The 17706-nt window shown below is 36.0% G+C and overlaps 3 protein-coding genes across 4 annotated transcripts; 2 read left to right on the top strand and 1 right to left on the bottom strand.

Annotated features, from left to right (window-relative positions):
- The first annotated feature begins 518 nt into the window (after positions 1-518).
- Positions 519-6097, top strand: LOC8265873 (proline--tRNA ligase, cytoplasmic). The gene is made up of 13 exons (XM_002515134.3): positions 519-755; positions 1065-1101; positions 1189-1280; positions 1841-1933; positions 2084-2200; positions 2316-2503; positions 2858-2924; positions 3375-3497; positions 3604-3756; positions 4013-4297; positions 4580-4798; positions 5320-5413; positions 5755-6097. Exons 2-13 carry the CDS (start codon positions 1092-1094, stop codon positions 5817-5819), a joined length of 1506 nt encoding a protein of 501 aa, XP_002515180.1. The 5' UTR covers positions 519-755; positions 1065-1091; the 3' UTR covers positions 5820-6097.
- A 478-nt stretch (positions 6098-6575) lies between these two features.
- Positions 6576-14250, top strand: LOC8265872 (protein translocase subunit SecA, chloroplastic). The gene is made up of 20 exons (XM_015716885.3): positions 6576-7179; positions 7296-7368; positions 7447-7653; positions 7805-7908; positions 8024-8203; positions 8957-9175; positions 9365-9478; positions 9558-9671; positions 9969-10136; positions 10289-10464; positions 11048-11114; positions 11231-11377; positions 11474-11569; positions 11654-11722; positions 11923-12024; positions 12215-12466; positions 12562-12629; positions 12875-12992; positions 13449-13688; positions 13805-14250. The coding sequence occupies exons 1-20, from the start codon at positions 6784-6786 to the stop codon at positions 13955-13957; spliced, it is 3063 nt and encodes a 1020-aa protein (XP_015572371.1). The 5' UTR covers positions 6576-6783; the 3' UTR covers positions 13958-14250.
- Positions 14251-14476: 226 nt separating this feature from the next.
- On the bottom strand, positions 14477-16133 carry LOC8265871. 2 transcript variants are annotated; one of them, XM_002515132.4, is made up of 6 exons: positions 15749-16133; positions 15590-15637; positions 15453-15513; positions 15224-15370; positions 14947-15114; positions 14477-14872 (listed from the first exon to the last, which is right to left on the bottom strand). In XM_002515132.4, exons 1-6 carry the CDS (start codon positions 15823-15825, stop codon positions 14756-14758), a joined length of 618 nt encoding a protein of 205 aa, XP_002515178.1. In that variant the 5' UTR covers positions 15826-16133; the 3' UTR covers positions 14477-14755. The 2 variants fall into 2 exon arrangements, with proteins under 2 accessions (XP_002515178.1, XP_048226359.1); XM_048370402.1 differs by having other exon boundaries at positions 15590-15667; positions 15749-16131.
- Positions 16134-17706: the final 1573 nt, after the last annotated feature.

The raw sequence follows: 17706 nt of genomic DNA on the forward strand, positions 1-17706 counted from the left end.
CCGGAACTGGCATAGTCAAATTTAGATCCAAATTTACTGACCGGTCTGCAATTTCAGTTTGGAATGGAACTGCTATAAATTGAAACAAAACTAAATTAAAAAATATTGCTAATACAGTGTTTGGTTTGAATTGATTTATTAATATTTTAGTAAATATGAAATATATTGATTTATTAATATTTTAATAAATATAAAATATATTGATTTGTTAAATATGAAATTTATTTAAAATTTTATTTATTTTATTAAAATTTAATATAAATTTTATATTTATAAATCTTAATCAAATATAATATAAAATTTATTTAGAAAATCATTTATTAATTTATATAATAGAAGATAAAGGATGATGTTTAATTAATTTTCAATCAAGAGGAATATAAATATAAATTTCGTCAGACATAAGAGGACTTTAATTATTTACTAATAAAACGTTTTCTTTAAGACAATTATCAACTGAAACGGTGACTTAACGAAAGAGTAAAACGGACCGCAAATACACCCGATATGTATCGAGTCGAGCCACCTAACCAAATGGTGATTCGGTTTCCACAAACAGAGACGGACACAATATGAAATGTCAAATTCGAAACAAGTCAGCACTAGCCACTAGGGTTTTGGGCTTCATATAAAGCGCGCCCTTCGCTTTGTTTCTTACTGTAACCTCTTATCGTTTCTCTTTTCTCTCTCTTTTTACTGCTACCAATAGAGAGGAGAAAGAGAACGCACGCTATCAAAAGAAAATCGATTTTCAGGTTAGTTCTCATTTCTTTGCAGTAATCTCCACAAGTATCACAATGAGCATCTTTATACACAATTACGCGTCAATTCTTTTTTTATTTTTGGAATTATAGGTCACAATGTCTTTAGATTTATTTTGCTGTTTGACGTCCCTTATTTCGTATTTCTAATTTCTAACTTATAGTTTACGAGTAAGAATATCAGGTCTAAGCACTTGTAAAATTTGATTGCGTTGACTTCGTTAATTTGATTCAGATTTAGCTGCGTGTGCCCATTTTAGTTTAGTTTTATGGTTCTAGCTAATTTGGTTAATTTTTCACCAGGTATTGTGGTCAAGTTGAGTTGGCGAAATGGCTAGTGGTGAGTATTTGCCACTCTTCACTGATGATTATTTCTTGTGTATTCATGTGGTGCACAACTGTAAATGATCTGTTTTGGATTTGATAGGGGGCAAAGGAAAAAAGAAGGAGGTGAAGAAAGAGACTGGATTGGGACTCTCCTTTAAAAAGGAAGAACAATTTGGAGAATGGTATTCAGATGTATGTCTTGAGACTTTTTTCCAGTTTTATGTAATTATGTCCTTGATGTATGTATGGACGACCAATATTTGGGGAAAGCAATGAGTTGCACTGACATAACACCCATATATTTGGTGAAAGAACTTTTTTCTTTCTTTCAAATATATCTAAAAACAAAGCTCTTACTGATTTTAAATTGTGGATATTCTCTTGATAGAAAATCCTCCTCTTGTTCACAGGATTATTACAAAACATCTTGGAATTTATCATTTTACAATATACAGCTGGCTAATATCACATGTCAGAAAAAATCAGTGATTGTTTTAATGTTCAAATAGTTGATTGCTCCACTCAGTAGAAAACTAATCTTGGCTAAGTCTGTGGTTTTGCATCCCAGTAAGGTTAATTGCTTTGCATGATGAATAGATGGTTCCTGCCACTCCACCCACGTACATCTCACTTCCGTAACAATTGATGGGTCCTTGTTCATCTACTTTCTACCATGTGCCCATACTAATGGTTTTTATGTCTCTTGGTCTCTCATAGTCTTATTGCCAATTTTTCTTTTTGACTTTTGTTAGGTGGTTGTGAGTGGTGAGATGATAGAGTATTATGATATCTCTGGCTGTTATATCTTGAGGCCATGGGCAATGTCAATTTGGGAGGTCATGCAAGTAAGTTTGGACCCTTAAATCATTTAGTATTTATTTTGTAATATAGGCAGTCTTTACATTCTTGATATGATTCCTTTCTGGGCCATATTCTCTAAAGTATTAGTTTCTCTTTTCAATTATGTAATGATTTTCAGTGATGTCAATCTGCAGACATTCTTTGATGCAGAAATCAAGAAAATGAAAATTAAGAACTGTTACTTTCCCCTTTTTGTTTCATCTAGTGTCTTAGAAAAGGAGAAGGATCACATAGAGGGATTTGCTCCAGAGGTGAGATCTGATTTCTTCATGCACAATCAGGAAGGAGAACTGAATTGCCTATTCTCCTCTCAAGCAACTAAATTCAAAATTTCTTTTAAAAGGATTTGCTTTTGGTTTTCTTCAGGTTGCTTGGGTGACAAAATCTGGGAAATCTGACTTGGAAATTCCTATAGCGATTCGCCCAACTAGTGAAACAGTTATGTATCCCTACTATTCTAAGTGGATCAGGGGACACCGTGATTTGCCTTTGAAACTTAACCAGTGGTGCAATGTCGTCCGTTGGGAATTCAGTAATCCTACTCCATTCATCAGGTATATTTTTTCCTTTTTATGATTTCTCCATTTTAAAGTCTTCTAAAGTACTGTCACGTGATGTGTAAATTTTGGTAATTGTTAAATTTGTGCACTCAATTCTCTAATGGGCATGTTATTATTACGTAAGCCCTCAGATTCTTGCTTGAGATATTGTGTCTCTTCCAGTTTACTAGAAACCTCTTTATTGATTTTGTTATGCAACAGTAGAGTTAGAAATCATGCAATTTATTATTAATTTAACCAAAGTTAAACTGCTTTGTTGAGCCTCTTGTTTCAATATGTGGGCTAGCTCTTGTCAAACAATTTTTTTTCTTCAGATAGTCTCATAATATTTGAATATCCTTGTTTTAGGAGCCGTGAATTCCTTTGGCAGGAAGGGCATACTGCTTTTGCAACAAAGGAAGAAGCAGATGAAGAGGTATGAAAATGAGGACTTAACTTCAGTCCTCTTGTTTATATATGTTGGATTATAAGAGCCTTTCAGTTCATAAACCAGCTTGTCAAGCTTTGGATTGCAGCTATTTTCCAACTTGTCAGCATGCTTGCATTTTCTGCCTCAGTGGAAATACTTATTTCACATTCATCTAACTTTGTTTTCTTTCCAAATAACCTTGGCAAACAGAATGATGCATGAGTTCATTTTCTATTGGTTCACTTTTGTGTTCTGCTTTTCATTTAGCTGCTTGTAGTACAGTGCCCTTAAGATACACAAGTTGTCTAAATTTTGGGACACTGCATATTCTCATTTCCATTCTTTTAGAGAAGTTGTTTGTCTGCTTCTGGTTATCTGATTGATAATTGTTATTGACATCACATATGGTTAGAATTTTATAGAAACAGGATATATGTTTTTCTCCTTGTGCATCAGGTCCTTCAAATATTGGAGCTGTATAGGTGTATATATGAAGAATTCTTGGCCGTTCCAGTCGTGAAAGGCAAAAAAAGTGAGAGGGAGAAATTTGCTGGTGGACTTTACACAACCAGTGTTGAGGTATGTAGCATGTAGCCCATTAACCTATGATATCAGTTATACTATTCTGTTTGTTAGAATTCCTTACCTGAATAAAATTGTTTCAAATTTGTTTTGAGTGTGACAGGCATTTATTCCCAACACTGGACGTGGTATTCAAGGTGCAACTTCTCATTGTTTGGGTCAAAACTTTGCAAAAATGTTTGAGATAAACTTTGAAAATGAGAAGGGAGAGAAGGGTATGGTCTGGCAGAACTCGTGGGCCTATAGTACTCGAACGGTAAACGTTGTGGATCTTGTCGTTTTGAGCTGAGTAATTGCCTTTTATCTGTTATGTGTCTGTATTTTAAGACCTCTATAATGTGGTTTTACACTTGAAGCCTTTCTTAATTATCGCATTATTATCTTTATGCATCTGGGTTGAGGCTTAGTTTAGTTGAATTACCTGCAGCTTGGCTATTGCTGCATACTGAATGTATGGCATGGCATCACAATAGCAATTTACTTTCTCCAACCTTTCTTTATTTCTTATGTAGATTGGGGTGATGGTGATGGTTCATGGTGATGACAAAGGCTTAGTGCTGCCACCTAAAGTGGCATCTGTTCAAGTTATTGTGATTCCTGTGCCCTACAAAGATGCTGATACTCAAGGCATTTTTGATGCTTGCACTGAAACTGTGGATGCCTTGTGCAAGGTAGGCATCCGTGCAGAGAGTGACTTCAGAGACAATTACTCTCCTGGCTGGAAGTACTCTCACTGGGAGGTGAAAGGTGTACCCCTAAGGATTGAAATAGGGCCAAAAGATTTGGCAAATAATCAGGTTGGCTGCACCATTGCATTTCCAGTGCGATCTATATTCTTTTTCATACATGTGATAATTTGTTTGGTATTTATTGCTTTAGCATTTCTCTTTCTAGCTAGATTATTACTTTCTTTTCCTGGTTGATTGGGTAGGCCTTGGACTACACAAGAGGTAGTCCTCCCCTTTATTATTAGTTAATCACCACCCTGCACCCTGAAAGGCTCTAGGGAGACCAATCAGTCTTGGCTTGATTGGCATAGTTAGAGTTGTTTACTCAGATAATGTACTCTTTATCTTCAGGTACGGACTGTTCGTCGTGATAACGCAACCAAAAAAGATATAAGCAGAGTTAATTTGGTTGAGCAAGTAAAAGAGATACTAGATGCTATTCAACAAAGTCTTTTTGATGCTGCTAAGCAAAAGCGTGATGCCTGCATTCAAGTTGTAAGAACTTGGGATGAGTTCACAGAGGCTCTAAGCCAAAGGAAAATGATCCTGGCTCCTTGGTGTGATGAGGAGGTATTATGTTTGTCATTATGAAGTTTTTACAAATTGCACATTACATTGATATTCCTTTTTGCTGCAAATTATTTCTTGATTATGACGATTTTCATAGATTTCCGTTTGATCAATTACTCTGCATTTTTGTAAATTTGCTACCATATTTGCTGCTTCAATTATTATGTCATTCTATGGAGTTCTGGTTTGGGTGATATCTTTTGTACTCTTTGTTGTTCCTAAAGTTTCTTTATTTTGAATAGTGCTAGGAACTTAAATGGTGGTTATTTTTATGTTGTAAACTAATTATGTAGCCGAACTATATCATTTGGCATGCTTAATGTTCCTGTCCTGTTAGGAAGATTCTGACTGATGCTATCCTTTCCCATGTCATTGGTAAAGATACTCTTTTAATAATCTTGGATGGATCTTCATGCTATAAATTTTCTTTTCATTTCCATTAAGTTCTATAAGCAAAATGCAGTTTTCATTCTTCTTGGAATATCATTATAGACAGCTAATGTGCTGTAATGGTTTTGCAGGAGGTGGAAGAAGATGTGAAACAGCGAACCAAAGGTGAGATGGGAGCAGCCAAGAGCCTTTGTACTCCGTTTGAGCAGCCAGAGCTCCCTGAAGGTACCAGTCTGTGGTGTCTTTTAAGGTTCATTTGCATTATTGTTCCTTTTTTTTTTGTTTAAGAACCTAAAATATCAATATTTTTTAAATTGCACCATTGTTAGCTCTTGAAACCTGTCAAACTAGTTGGATCGCTTGTTAAGTTTTTCATTGTCCGTTCATAGCATGAATCAACTGGTTAATAGTGCAACAAAATGAGAGATATTTAAAGTTATTTCTGGGCAGTTGAACTAGGTATAGTGATGGTTAAGATTTGAAGCTCAAGAGTCTGATTATGATTCTTTTCTTCTAAACACTAATTTATGAACTTTCTCAACCGTATTAACTTTTTCCTTTCTCAGGGACATTGTGCTTTGCCTCTGGAAAGCCAGCGAGGAAATGGACATACTGGGGCAGAAGTTACTAGAATATTATAATTCCTTTCCTCAGCTACTTGATGCTTTCCTATGCAAGGCCAGCAAGGAAATGGACATATCGGAGCAGGGATTTATTCCCATGTTCTTCAATGTCTAATGATCGGGAGGTGCTCTAATTTTTGTTTTCCAAAACTGTAATTGATACTCGAGCAAAACGAGTGTTAGATCATTTATATAATGTCATGGATGCTATCCGTTGTTTACCAATTGTACCTGGTGTAAACCTTAATTTTATATACAAGACTTCGAAGTGTTGATCCCTGTCTTATTTTAACTTGTTATTTATCTACTCAACGTTCTTCTGCCTCTGGAGTTACTTCTCCAGAGAAGTATTGTGTGTATTTTGTTCAGGATATAATTATCATTTCATCATGCTGTAATTTTCTTTTCTTTACCTATTCCTTTTTGCCCTTTTTTTTTTTTTTTTTTTTAAATTTTCTAATTATTTCCATTGTTTTCCAGAAGTCTGTCATGATCATCTATTGCAATGAAATAATATTGCTATATTTGATCAATGAAAACTCAACAAATAATAGAACAAATAAAAATTGCATCCATCAATGCAGGTTTTTTATTTATTGAGGTATTTTCTAAAATTTAACTGAATGATAATTATTTTCATAATGAAAAAGACGTGAATGTTTACTGAAATAGAAAGAAATAAAAGGAAAGAAAAGAAATTCAAGGTCCTCTCGTTTAAGGCCACTTGTCCACAAGTATATAAGGCTGGATTTTCTGCAAAATAATTGATTTGTTGGCTTACCTTATCCTCTCCCTTCCCTTCCCTTTGCAACTGCAGTCATCTTCACCCAGACACAACACGAGTTCCTCTTCTTAAACGCCCCACTTTATGTAAATAAGCAGGATAAAACACGTCGCTCAACTATATATTCATATATTGGTGTAACTCCTCATAAATCTTGCGATTGATTTAGAAGAAGTAAATAAATAAAAATGGCGGCATCCTTGTTGGAGTCTCCTTTAGTAAACCGTTATCCTTCAATTTCTTCTTTTCCTATAAAATCTCTTGCTACCAGCCAAAATCATATGCCCAAAACTCAGATAGGCTCCTCGTTTTACGGTACAAAATTATTCAGTTGTGGCGCGAAATTGGGGAGTAAAAGAAGGCAAAGGAGGAGTATAGTAGCTTCACTAGGTGGTCTGTTGGGTGGAATATTTAAGGGAACGGATACAGGGGAAGCCACGAGGCAACAGTATGCTCAAACTGTGAATGTGATTAATAAATTGGAATCCGAAATGTCCGCATTATCCGATTCTCAACTCAGGGACAAGACTTGTGCTTTAAAAGAGCGTGCTCAAAATGGTGAATCTTTGGATTCTCTTTTACCTGTAAGTCCTCTTTCTTTCTCTCTTTTTTCTTTTTTTGGTTGCTGACATATTGAACTTTGTCTTCACTGCCAAATACTACTTTGTGTTGTTGTTTTGACAAGCACATGTATTTGCAGGAAGCATTTGCTGTAGTTAGAGAGGGTTCCAAGAGAGTTTTAGGGCTTCGTCCTTTTGATGTGCAACTCATAGGTAACGGCTTTATTACTTATGCATTTCTGTTCAAGGTTGGTTTATGTTCAATTTTTTTTTTTTTTTTTTCTAATGCAGGTGGAATGGTTCTTCACAAGGGAGAAATAGCTGAAATGAGGACTGGAGAAGGAAAGACACTTGTTGCTATTTTACCAGCTTATTTGAATGCATTAAGTGGGAAAGGAGTTCATGTTGTTACTGTCAATGATTATTTGGCTCGAAGAGATTGTGAATGGGTTGGTCAAGTTCCTCGTTTCCTTGGTTTGAAGGTTGGCCTAATTCAACGTATGTCACTTTCTTTCTTTTATTGTATTTGCATACTGTTCTTCGTGTGCGTCTATGTCACCTTCATTTTCTTCTTTTATTATTATTACTTTTGCAAGTTAGGCTGTTATTAACATTGCTAGCATAATCTATCGGCTGCTTTTCTTGGCAGAAAACATGACAAGTGAACAAAGAAGAGAGAATTATTTGTGTGATATCACATATGTCACCAACAGTGAGCTTGGTTTTGATTACCTGAGAGATAATCTTGCCACGGAAAGTAATTCTTGCTTTAGGCACTGTATTATCCTCCGTCCTTTACTGTTGCTGTTTTAATTTTGATGGGTATTTGTTCTTTTTATGGCTGACTGTATTTTTCTCACATATACAGAGTGTTGAGGAGCTAGTCTTAAGAGGATTCAATTACTGTGTAATTGATGAAGTTGATTCTATTCTTATTGATGAAGCAAGAACTCCTCTCATCATATCTGGACCTGCAGAGAAACCGAGTGATCGATATTATAAGGCTGCAAAGATAGCATTGGCCTTTGAACGAGATATACATTACACTGTAAGACTACTGATTATGTTTTTACTAAATGAACTAAATCTAATACAGTGCTTGACAATTGGCTTTATTTTCTTTTTGTATTACAAGAGTCATTTGCTTTTTCTTGATTGCTTACTGAAGTATAATGCTGTAAGCTTGTTTTCTTTGTGTTGAAAGGGAAATGGAACTGCGTCACTAAATTCTGAAAACAGGATCTAGGGTTTTCTTTTGTAAGGTGAACATGTGAGGAGTTCTTGAGTTGCTCTTAGTATATATTGCAATGATGAGTTTTATGAGGATAGCATGAACTCATTTTTTATGAGGAGCTATAATCACATCGGACATACAATGGCTCCATGCCTCCAGGACACCTGAGATGTGTCAAAGGCCTGCAGGCATGCTCATTCTCTTGGATGCCTGGCTAGCATGTCACGGACACAAAATGGTTGTTAGGATGTGGAATCATTAGTAACGGAATTGTAACTAAATATTTTGGCATTTGTGGAAAAAGTATTTTGTTTTGGTTCGACTAGTAATCATATATGAGATACAAGGAAATATAAATTTGTTATTATAATTGATTTTTAGTGGGTTGAATCAAATTGCCTAGGTGTAGCCGCATAAGAAACAAACTTCTGTTTTCTTCAAATGCAAGTTTTATCTTTTAGTTTTCAGTCAGCAGCAATGGTAACAATAAAAATCAGGTAGTGAAAATAAAGAAATCTTACGTGATTTTTCTTTTAGTTCTCTTTCTAACCAGGGCTGTTGTTGCAGGTGGATGAGAAGCAGAAAACAATTCTCCTCACAGAACAGGGTTATGAAGATGCTGAAGAAATTTTAGATGTAAAAGATTTGTATGATCCCCGAGAACAGTGGGCATCATTTGTTCTGAATGCAATAAAAGCAAAAGAGCTGTTTCTTAGAGATGTTAACTATATCATACGTGGCAAAGAAGTGCTCATCGTGGATGAATTTACTGGTCGAGTTATGCAGGTGATACTGCTGATCTAAGTGGTAAACTTATTATTTTTATTGCTACTTAATGTGATCATTTATGTATCATAATTATATACGGAAAATTGGGGATTTCGTTTTAGATTTCTCTTTTCAAGAAGAGGTAGCACTGATTGGTACTTGGTAACTGAAGGCACAATGGAATTTATATTTTCTTTCTTCTGTCAGGGGAGGAGGTGGAGTGATGGACTTCATCAAGCGGTGGAAGCAAAAGAAGGTTTGCCCATTCAAAATGAAACTGTAACCCTGGCATCAATTAGCTACCAAAACTTCTTTCTCCAGGTTGGAACATTCTAGCCCTCAGCTACTTACATGGACCAGTTCTGGCAGTTTGTTTAACTTTTTAATGCTCTATCTACAGTTCCCAAAACTTTGTGGAATGACTGGCACTGCTGCAACTGAAAGCACAGAATTTGAGAGTATATACAAACTTAAAGTTACAATTGTGCCTACGAACAAGCCCATGATAAGAAAGGTGTGTTCTACTGTATTAATACTGATACTTATAAAACAGTGTTATCCATTTTATGACAAATATGAAGACCCTAGATGGAACATATAGGTCACAAGTTTTTTGCCTAATAGTCTAAAATTAAAACATCTGTGTCATAGTAGGTGACTTTATCTTTTGCTTCATTTTTTCTCTTTTTCTGTTTCTATAGAAGCTGGATCCCTGTATCTTTCCAGCCAATATGTGGTCTTTAATCAATTCAGCTTGTTAATGCTCATTCAATTTCCAGCCAGTTTTCTTATCATCTCGATTCCTTCTCAGGATGAATCCGATGTAGTTTTCAGGGCAACCACAGGAAAATGGCGGGCAGTTGTTGTAGAAATTTCTCGAATGAACAAAACAGGTCGGCCAGTGCTTGTCGGCACAACAAGTGTTGAGCAGAGTGATGCACTGTCAGAACAGTTGCAAGAAGCTGGTATTTCTCATGAGGTGAATCCAAGTTTATCTTTGGGAATTGAAGTCATGGAACTGAAGATAATGAACTTTACACCACCACCATGTGTGAAATAATGATATAAACTGCAATCTATTAGATAAGTGTTCCCTGGGTGAGAAAATTAATAGATATGTATTTCTTGAAGGTTCTCAATGCAAAACCAGAGAATGTGGAGAGGGAAGCTGAGATTGTAGCACAGAGTGGTCGTTTGGGGGCAGTGACAATTGCTACAAATATGGCAGGTCGAGGAACAGATATTATTCTTGGTGGAAATGCAGAATTTATGGCAAGGTTGAAGCTTCGTGAAATGCTCATGCCAAGGTATGTTTGAACTTCAAAATGTTGATCTACTCTTTGTATTCTTTACCTCTTGCATTTCTATGGTTTAGCTGCGCAGTCTAGTGACTAAACTACTGAAATTCACATTTTTCATTAATATTTCCATTCCCTTATTTGTTCTAATACTAAAAATGATTCAGTAGAATTAATTTGATATCCTTCATGGAAAACTTTCACAACATTATTTGGTATCATAATATCACTCACAAGTACCATATATCTAGTATGAAGAATTTAACTGGTTCATTAACATTGAACTTTATGTATGTGAATTAATTTGCAAGCTGTTTGTAAGTATCAAATCTTCACCTGCACTGGAAGGGAAGAAGCCGTTCCCGCTATATGTGTCGTGATTTCAGTAAAGGATAGTGCTTCCCTTTGTTGAAAAGCAATTGGCATCTCATAAATGGACAAGAAAGGCTTCTTCTTTGAATCTGGCACTGTTATATACGTTATGGAACTTAGTTTACTGAGTCTGAAAGAGTGTTTTTATTTAAAATGATGTGCAAATTATCACCTTTTATCATGTGTTTTAGAGTAACTTACTGTTGCCTAAATGTTGCAGAGTTGTTAAGCCAGCCGAAGGAGTTTTTGTATCAGTAAAGAAACCTCCTCCAATGAAGACATGGAAGGTTTGGTTTTAACATCACCTGATACATGGGCTTTGCTTTTGGAATATACACTGTATTTTGATAGAGGCTGCAGGTTATGCGCATCATTACAAGTCTCATTGTTTTCTATATCTCAGGTCAATGAAAGTTTGTTTCCATGCAAGTTAAGTAAAAAGAACACTGACTTGGCTGAGGAAGCTGTACAGTTAGCTGTAAAAACCTGGGGCCAGAGATCATTGACTGAGCTTGAAGCAGAGGAGCGTCTATCTTACTCTTGTGAAAAGGTGTAAATCATGGAGAGTAGGTTGTTTTTGCAAATCAAATTGGAAAGGAAAAAAAATCTCAGTCAGCTCACAGGTGTCAACAATTTTCTTTTATAGGGTCCTGTTCAAGATGAAGTCATTGCCAATCTGCGGAACGCTTTTCTAGAAATTGTTGCAGAATATAAGATCTACACTGAGGAAGAAAGGAAGAAGGTTAAATTTGTTCCAAGAGTAATATATTACCTGATTTTATCTATTACAGTTATTGGAACTCAATTTATACCCACATCCCTGCAGGTTGTATCAGCTGGTGGACTACATGTGGTGGGGACTGAAAGGCATGAATCACGCCGAATTGATAATCAGGTTGAGTATGCAAATTATTGCATTTTAAGTTATGAAGATAAGTTTTGCGAATATTGAATCCATGCTGTCCTTGAATTCATTTGAAAGAGAGGATTCCTCTTTCTCCTTGTCTCTCTGCATTTATCTGATTTGAATTTTTCGTTTTTTGTTAATGTCATTTAGAATATACTGAAGGAAAAATTATATCTTTGTTTGCACAGCTTCGTGGTCGAAGTGGTCGTCAAGGGGATCCTGGAAGTTCCCGCTTTTTCCTAAGTCTTGAAGATAACATTTTCAGGATTTTCGGTGGTGACAGAATCCAGGTTAGACCTACAAGAGTCGTCTAGTTGCTAATGTTACTCTATAATAAGCTTATTATATGTAACTTTTTAGGGTATAATGTTATCGCCCACCCTCCGCCTACCTCCGCACTAGCTAGGGAGTACTTTGTGCGCTGAATGATCCCTTTATAACGTTATTACTTGTAACTTTTCTTGATTTTGCTACTCATAGGGCTTGATGAGAGCTTTTAGAGTTGAAGACCTACCAATTGAGTCCCAGATGTTGACAAAAGCACTAGATGAAGCTCAGAGGAAAGTGGAGAACTATTTTTTCGACATCCGGAAGCAACTATTTGAATATGATGAAGTCCTGAATAGCCAAAGAGATCGTGTGTATACTGAGAGGAGACGAGCTCTTAAATCAGACAATCTCCAGTCTCTTATTATTGAATATGCTGAATTGACAATGGATGACATCTTAGAGGTAACCTGTTTGAGAATTTTATGGTGATATCTTATCCATATCCTGTGCTAGAATGCATCTGGTTTCAACTATTTAACTGTATGAGTTATATTCAGGCAAATATTGGTTCCGATGCTCCAAAGGAAAGTTGGGATTTTGAAAAGCTCATTGCAAAACTTCAGCAGTAAGAATCTCCCTTAATCCTCCATGCTTAATATGGATGAATGCTAGAACATGAATAATGTTTCTGCATTCCTTGTTCCTTAAAATTATTTTGAGAATGAAAATACATGGACAAATAATAATGAAGAATTTTAGATGAAAAACCAGACTCTGGTGTTTCTGTGGTAGTCTATTTTGTTATAGGATAACTTTCTTGTTTAATATTTTTTTATTGTAATTTACTGACATGTATTGTTGTTACTGTAGATATTGCTACCTCCTGAATGATTTAACCCCTGATCTGTTGAGAAGTAAGAGTTCAAGTTATGAGGAGTTGCAGGATTACCTTTGTCTCCGAGGTCGTGAAGCATATTTGCAGAAAAGGGTTTGTATTTTGATTTCATAGGCTTGAGAAAGATTTTTGTTCATTATAACATTTGCTCCTTGTTCTTTAAAGTGAGAGGAAAAAGTGCTGCATTTGACCTTAGACATGGTAGTACATCTAGCCATACTCGAACTAGGTGACATCAACTCTATTAGCATGAGAGCATTAATAGGGCTGGACCTTATTTCCATCTTCAACAGTCCCGATACTTTTGTATTACTTGAAATTAAGGTTGTGGTGAATTCCTGCTATTGATATACACACAACTCAGTGCTACAAATCCTATCTTTACTATTTAGTAATTTGGACTCCAGTGGGTTTTACCCACCAGTCTGTTGCCAAACAACATATCAATCATGGGGGAAGGTGGTCCTGAGCCAAAATTTTGTCTCTAGTGTCATATTCCCATGTGTCCAAAAAGTTTCTAATTTCCCCCTATTTTGAACTGTATTTTAGGATATTGTGGAAAAAGAAGCACCCGGCTTGATGATGGAAGCTGAGAGATTCTTAATTTTAAGCAATATTGATCGCTTGTGGAAGGAACACTTGCAGGCGATCAAGTTCGTTCAGCAAGCTGTAGGCTTGCGCGGATATGCGCAGCGTGATCCACTTATTGAGTATAAGCTAGAAGGCTATAATCTCTTCTTGGAGATGATGGCTCAGATAAGAAGAAATGTTATATACTCCATATATCAGGTCTATACTAACCCAACTTCTAAAGATTATGGTATCACCGATTTATCATTTTGCAATGCTTAAAATCCTCTATCTTTTACTCAATGTCTATATTTTTTTCCTGTTATCTTTGGCAGTTCCAACCAGTGCTAGTAAAGAACAAGGAACAAAACCAGAATAAGAAGTCGGCCAAACTTGTCACAAATGGTAGAGGTGGTGGTAAGGATGTTGGTCCTGTTGGTGCCGCAGAGTCCTCTTCATCAGCTGCAAGCCCCCGAGCTAGCGCTTGAAGCCTTAAAGTAATAATTCCGACAAAAAATTTAAAGGGTGGAAATGCATAAAGTCTTCTTGCTCTGTGGTATAGTGAATGGTAATCAAATGGTGTATAATACATAGTAAATCTTCGATGTGCATCAATTGTCCTAAAGAGAGAAAATACTTGTCTGTTTAACTGTACCATAGGGGAACCACACCATTGAAATTAGGAAAGATCTGAAATTGTAACATACACATAGGGCTCCATTTTTTTTTTTTTTTTGATCCCAATCGTAATAAGAGGAAATCAGAAAATAAGTTGTGTCTATCAGTGGTGGTTTATTATTCGATGAATCATTTATTTGGACAAAAAGACCTTATGTTTTACTCTATGGGAATCTGGAAAGATAGCGAGGTAGGAAACTGCTTTGAGTCACTGGCGTGCTTGAACATTATGGTTTCTTTTTGAAGTAGGCTTTGTACGATGTTGGCGTGTTCGAAGACGAGAAAAATATCCGAAAAACATAAAAGAAGGTTAATACGCACTCCTTATGGGCAGATAAAACTTCCATATCAATTTGGAATACGGCTCATGTCAGAATGAATATATTGGCACACAGTTGAAGTATAAACAGATCACTGGATGATGACTAAAGAAGAACAGTCACGCGACTGATTGAAACCATTTTTGAAGGTCTGAATTCAAAGAAGCATGTCAAAATGGGTGTCATCTAAACTTGAACATAGGAGCTCATGATTCAGTTCTCTTGCTCTTCCCCTCCTTTTTTGCTCTGCGACAGAGCGCGTAAAATCATTCCTGTGAAAATAACAGTTCACTGACAGAGTGCACCAGACATCTCAGCCAAGTTCTGGCACTCTGTTTCTAGGTTCATTACATCACCACCGCAAAGCATTTCCTCAACAATTTGATTTATAGAATTTCCTTTAGCCTACACGAAATGAAATAATATCAGTCGAGCAATTTTGTAGCATAGAAAACTTTTATGAAAGTCATTATCCTTACTTTTATTCCAAGGGCAATCGCTGTTTTAAGATTAACAAGTTCGCCTAATCTCAAGGATCCGCCTTTCTTATCTCTGACAAAGATCACAGGTATCTTTCTTGATGAAGCCAAGCTCGGCAGATGCTTTGTTAGCCACTTTGGGTTACTATCAGAAGCTATCAGTATTACCTAAACATGCCATAACAGACATTACAATAAATATAATGTAGGTAAGGTAGTCAGTCTAGATTTAGTCGGAGTCGAACAGAATTCAAATAGCAATAGCAACTCAACTAACCTGAATCCGAACTGGAGGCGGTCTCCGATGATTGGTGGAGATAATACTACTACAAGCAGGCTTTTGAGGGGAGCCTCTCATCTCCGTTGCAGGCAACATCCGTTCAAGAGCTCTAGTCACTTCATTCACCCCAATGGCGAATTGTTGCTATACCAAATGAAAAACAACCCATATAATATATATGATCAAAGCTCAAAATAACAATCGATAAAATTGCGAAAAGAACGACCTTGAACCAAAATTTCTCAGGCAGTGACTTCTTATCTACATGCTTTGCAGACTCTATTCCACTGCCACCAAGTGAAAACCATATCAAAGACAAGAATTCAAATCCAAAAATGAAACCAAAATTGGAAGTGATTTTACCCTTGAATCAGTTTTAGCAAACGAGCAAGACGCTCCCCTTCATAGCAGCTATACATTCAAAGATCAGACAAGGGCAATCTTTACATTAAAGTTGGGATTCCTTATAAATGGAAACAGAGTCATAAAGAAAAGAGCTAAAACAACAAAGAGACAGCATACTCTTGCTCTTGAGGAACAAGGCTAGATTTGGACGCCTCAGTGGTGCTTCTAGAAGAAGCTCCGTTTTTGTTTCGCATGGTCGAGTTCCAATTTGGGGTTTTAGCTGTCTAGCAAACAGGGGTTTTAGATTGCTTGCTAGGTGTTTGACAAAACGCTCCAAATAATGGGTCTATTGCATCTACAGGCCCATCAGCCAATTTAAACTTGCACTCTAAATCCATTAGCCTCTAGACCAGCATGCTACTTAAATCGGCTTTGTGTCCATAATCAAAAGAAAGGAAAATAGGGTAATAAAATAAATGGTCCCCTCTCAGGCAGTAATGCAATGGCTCGTATTGCAAGGTTCTTCATGTGGTCGACACCAACATAGTACGTCAAGCTTAGGTTTGTCCATTGAAAGGCTAGAATAATTCCCAAAGCTGGATGCATCTACGAATTTAAAAGTGAGTGGTCCTTGTCTCGTGATATCCTTGAGTAGACCCATAAGCCCATAACTATGAAAGAAATTATGATATTAGTTTGCTGGATCCGGAGAGGCCATTGAGGCCATGATTAGAGCAGCTTTATATGCAATGAGTCCAATTCATGATATTCATTTCCACAATATTATTAACCCTTTTGTTTTGACCTTTCAAATACATCATGAATGTAATTCAAATCCTTATTAATCTCAGGCTGCACTTAGGCACTTATTTATTTATTTATCAATAACGTGGGATAACTCAGGAACTAGGCAACAACAGAAAGGGAGTAAGAAACTCCACTTATATCATGAAGCAACCACTGCAAAATAAAATCTGGAGCTTCCCCAAACTTGTGACGGCCAATATATATTTAACACCTACCTAACCAATTGACAAAAATGGTCCACAAAACTGCTATACAAGCATAACAAGCTGTAAAATAGTGATAGTGTTCATACATAAAACCCAATTGGCAGAAATCTGCGTAGAGGACCCTCCCAAGCTGCACTCAGCGTACAAATCCTTACTAACGCAAATTATGCTGTTATATTTTCAAAATTCAGAGTCTAGAAATTGATGCTTCTGCACAACATAGTTTGGTTTTTTAATCAACTAAACCCAATATCATCTCAAATCACATTCCTTGTTCAAAATTGATTGCTTGTCTTCTTCTCGAAGGAACAATCCCATAAATTTTGGGATACGTTTCCATATTTGTACTAGTAATTTCTTTTCTTTTTTTAATTTCTCCCCAGTAAACAGTCAACCTTAATAAATTTGTGCATGTTTCATGTCTTGTAAGGCAATTGGGGGTGCTGTCTCGGTTCTTATTGAAGGTCAGCATAACAGATCTGATAATATTTGTAGTAGCAGTAAGTGTAAAGGTGTTGGGGTTTTATTGATCCAAGATTTGGCAAGTCAATGCCATTATATGTTTACCAAAAGAAAATAAGAGGAAAGCAAAAGTATTTGCTGTTGTTGGTTGTACATATGTATGAGTAGTTGGATCTCTTGCCTTTTTACCAGAATTAATTTGTCATTTTCTTTCCAAGAATCTTTACAGTGAAAAATACGTCTACAGCATTATATGTTACCAATTCTTGATTTTTCTTTTTCCTCTCATTCATAAACTCTATTAATAAACTTTTAAAACTATATAGAACCATAATATTAAATATTTAATGTAGTCAAATCAATCTGTAGTTAGTTTTTAGTTTTTTTATTTTTATTTTTTTAATTTAGAAAAAAAAAATAGAGAGATGCTTGGAGAATATTTCAATTGAAAAGGGTTTGTATATGTTAATGGACGTTTACGCTAAGCAATACCAGCAAAGCTGTGGGATAAAACCAAGAGACAGGCCATGTGTGTCTTCAACTAAACAGTAGTGCAAATGAATATATATGTATAAATTTGATAGGATCGTTGGTTAGAATCAATGTAAAAATACAAAAATATATCATAATATTATAGAATATAAATATGTATAAACTAGA

This window comes from Ricinus communis, chromosome 1, assembly GCF_019578655.1.
Source record: "Ricinus communis isolate WT05 ecotype wild-type chromosome 1, ASM1957865v1, whole genome shotgun sequence".
In the NCBI taxonomy this organism is placed as follows: Eukaryota; Viridiplantae; Streptophyta; class Magnoliopsida; order Malpighiales; family Euphorbiaceae; genus Ricinus; species Ricinus communis.

What these genes read in the sequence shown, in the direction of transcription:
- LOC8265871 (XM_002515132.4), bottom strand. Translation starts at nt 15,825, where the DNA reads ATGCGAAACAAAAACGGAGCTTCTTCTAGAAGCACCACTGAGGCGTCC. An exon ending in TTGCTAAAACTGATTCAAGG is followed by an intron (nt 15,514 to 15,589) that starts GTAAAATCACTT and finishes ACTTGGTGGCAG; the next exon opens with TGGAATAGAGTCTGCAAAGC. An exon ending in CGATTGCCCTTGGAATAAAA is followed by an intron (nt 14,873 to 14,946) that starts GTAAGGATAATG and finishes CATTTCGTGTAG; the next exon opens with GCTAAAGGAAATTCTATAAA.
- LOC8265872 (XM_015716885.3), top strand. Translation starts at nt 6,784, where the DNA reads ATGGCGGCATCCTTGTTGGAGTCTCCTTTAGTAAACCGTTATCCTTCA. An exon ending in CTTTGGATTCTCTTTTACCT is followed by an intron (nt 7,180 to 7,295) that starts GTAAGTCCTCTT and finishes ATGTATTTGCAG; the next exon opens with GAAGCATTTGCTGTAGTTAG. An exon ending in TTTTGATGTGCAACTCATAG is followed by an intron (nt 7,369 to 7,446) that starts GTAACGGCTTTA and finishes TTTCTAATGCAG; the next exon opens with GTGGAATGGTTCTTCACAAG.
- LOC8265873 (XM_002515134.3), top strand. An exon ending in TTGGAGAATGGTATTCAGAT is followed by an intron (nt 1,281 to 1,840) that starts GTATGTCTTGAG and finishes GACTTTTGTTAG; the next exon opens with GTGGTTGTGAGTGGTGAGAT. An exon ending in CAATTTGGGAGGTCATGCAA is followed by an intron (nt 1,934 to 2,083) that starts GTAAGTTTGGAC and finishes GTCAATCTGCAG; the next exon opens with ACATTCTTTGATGCAGAAAT.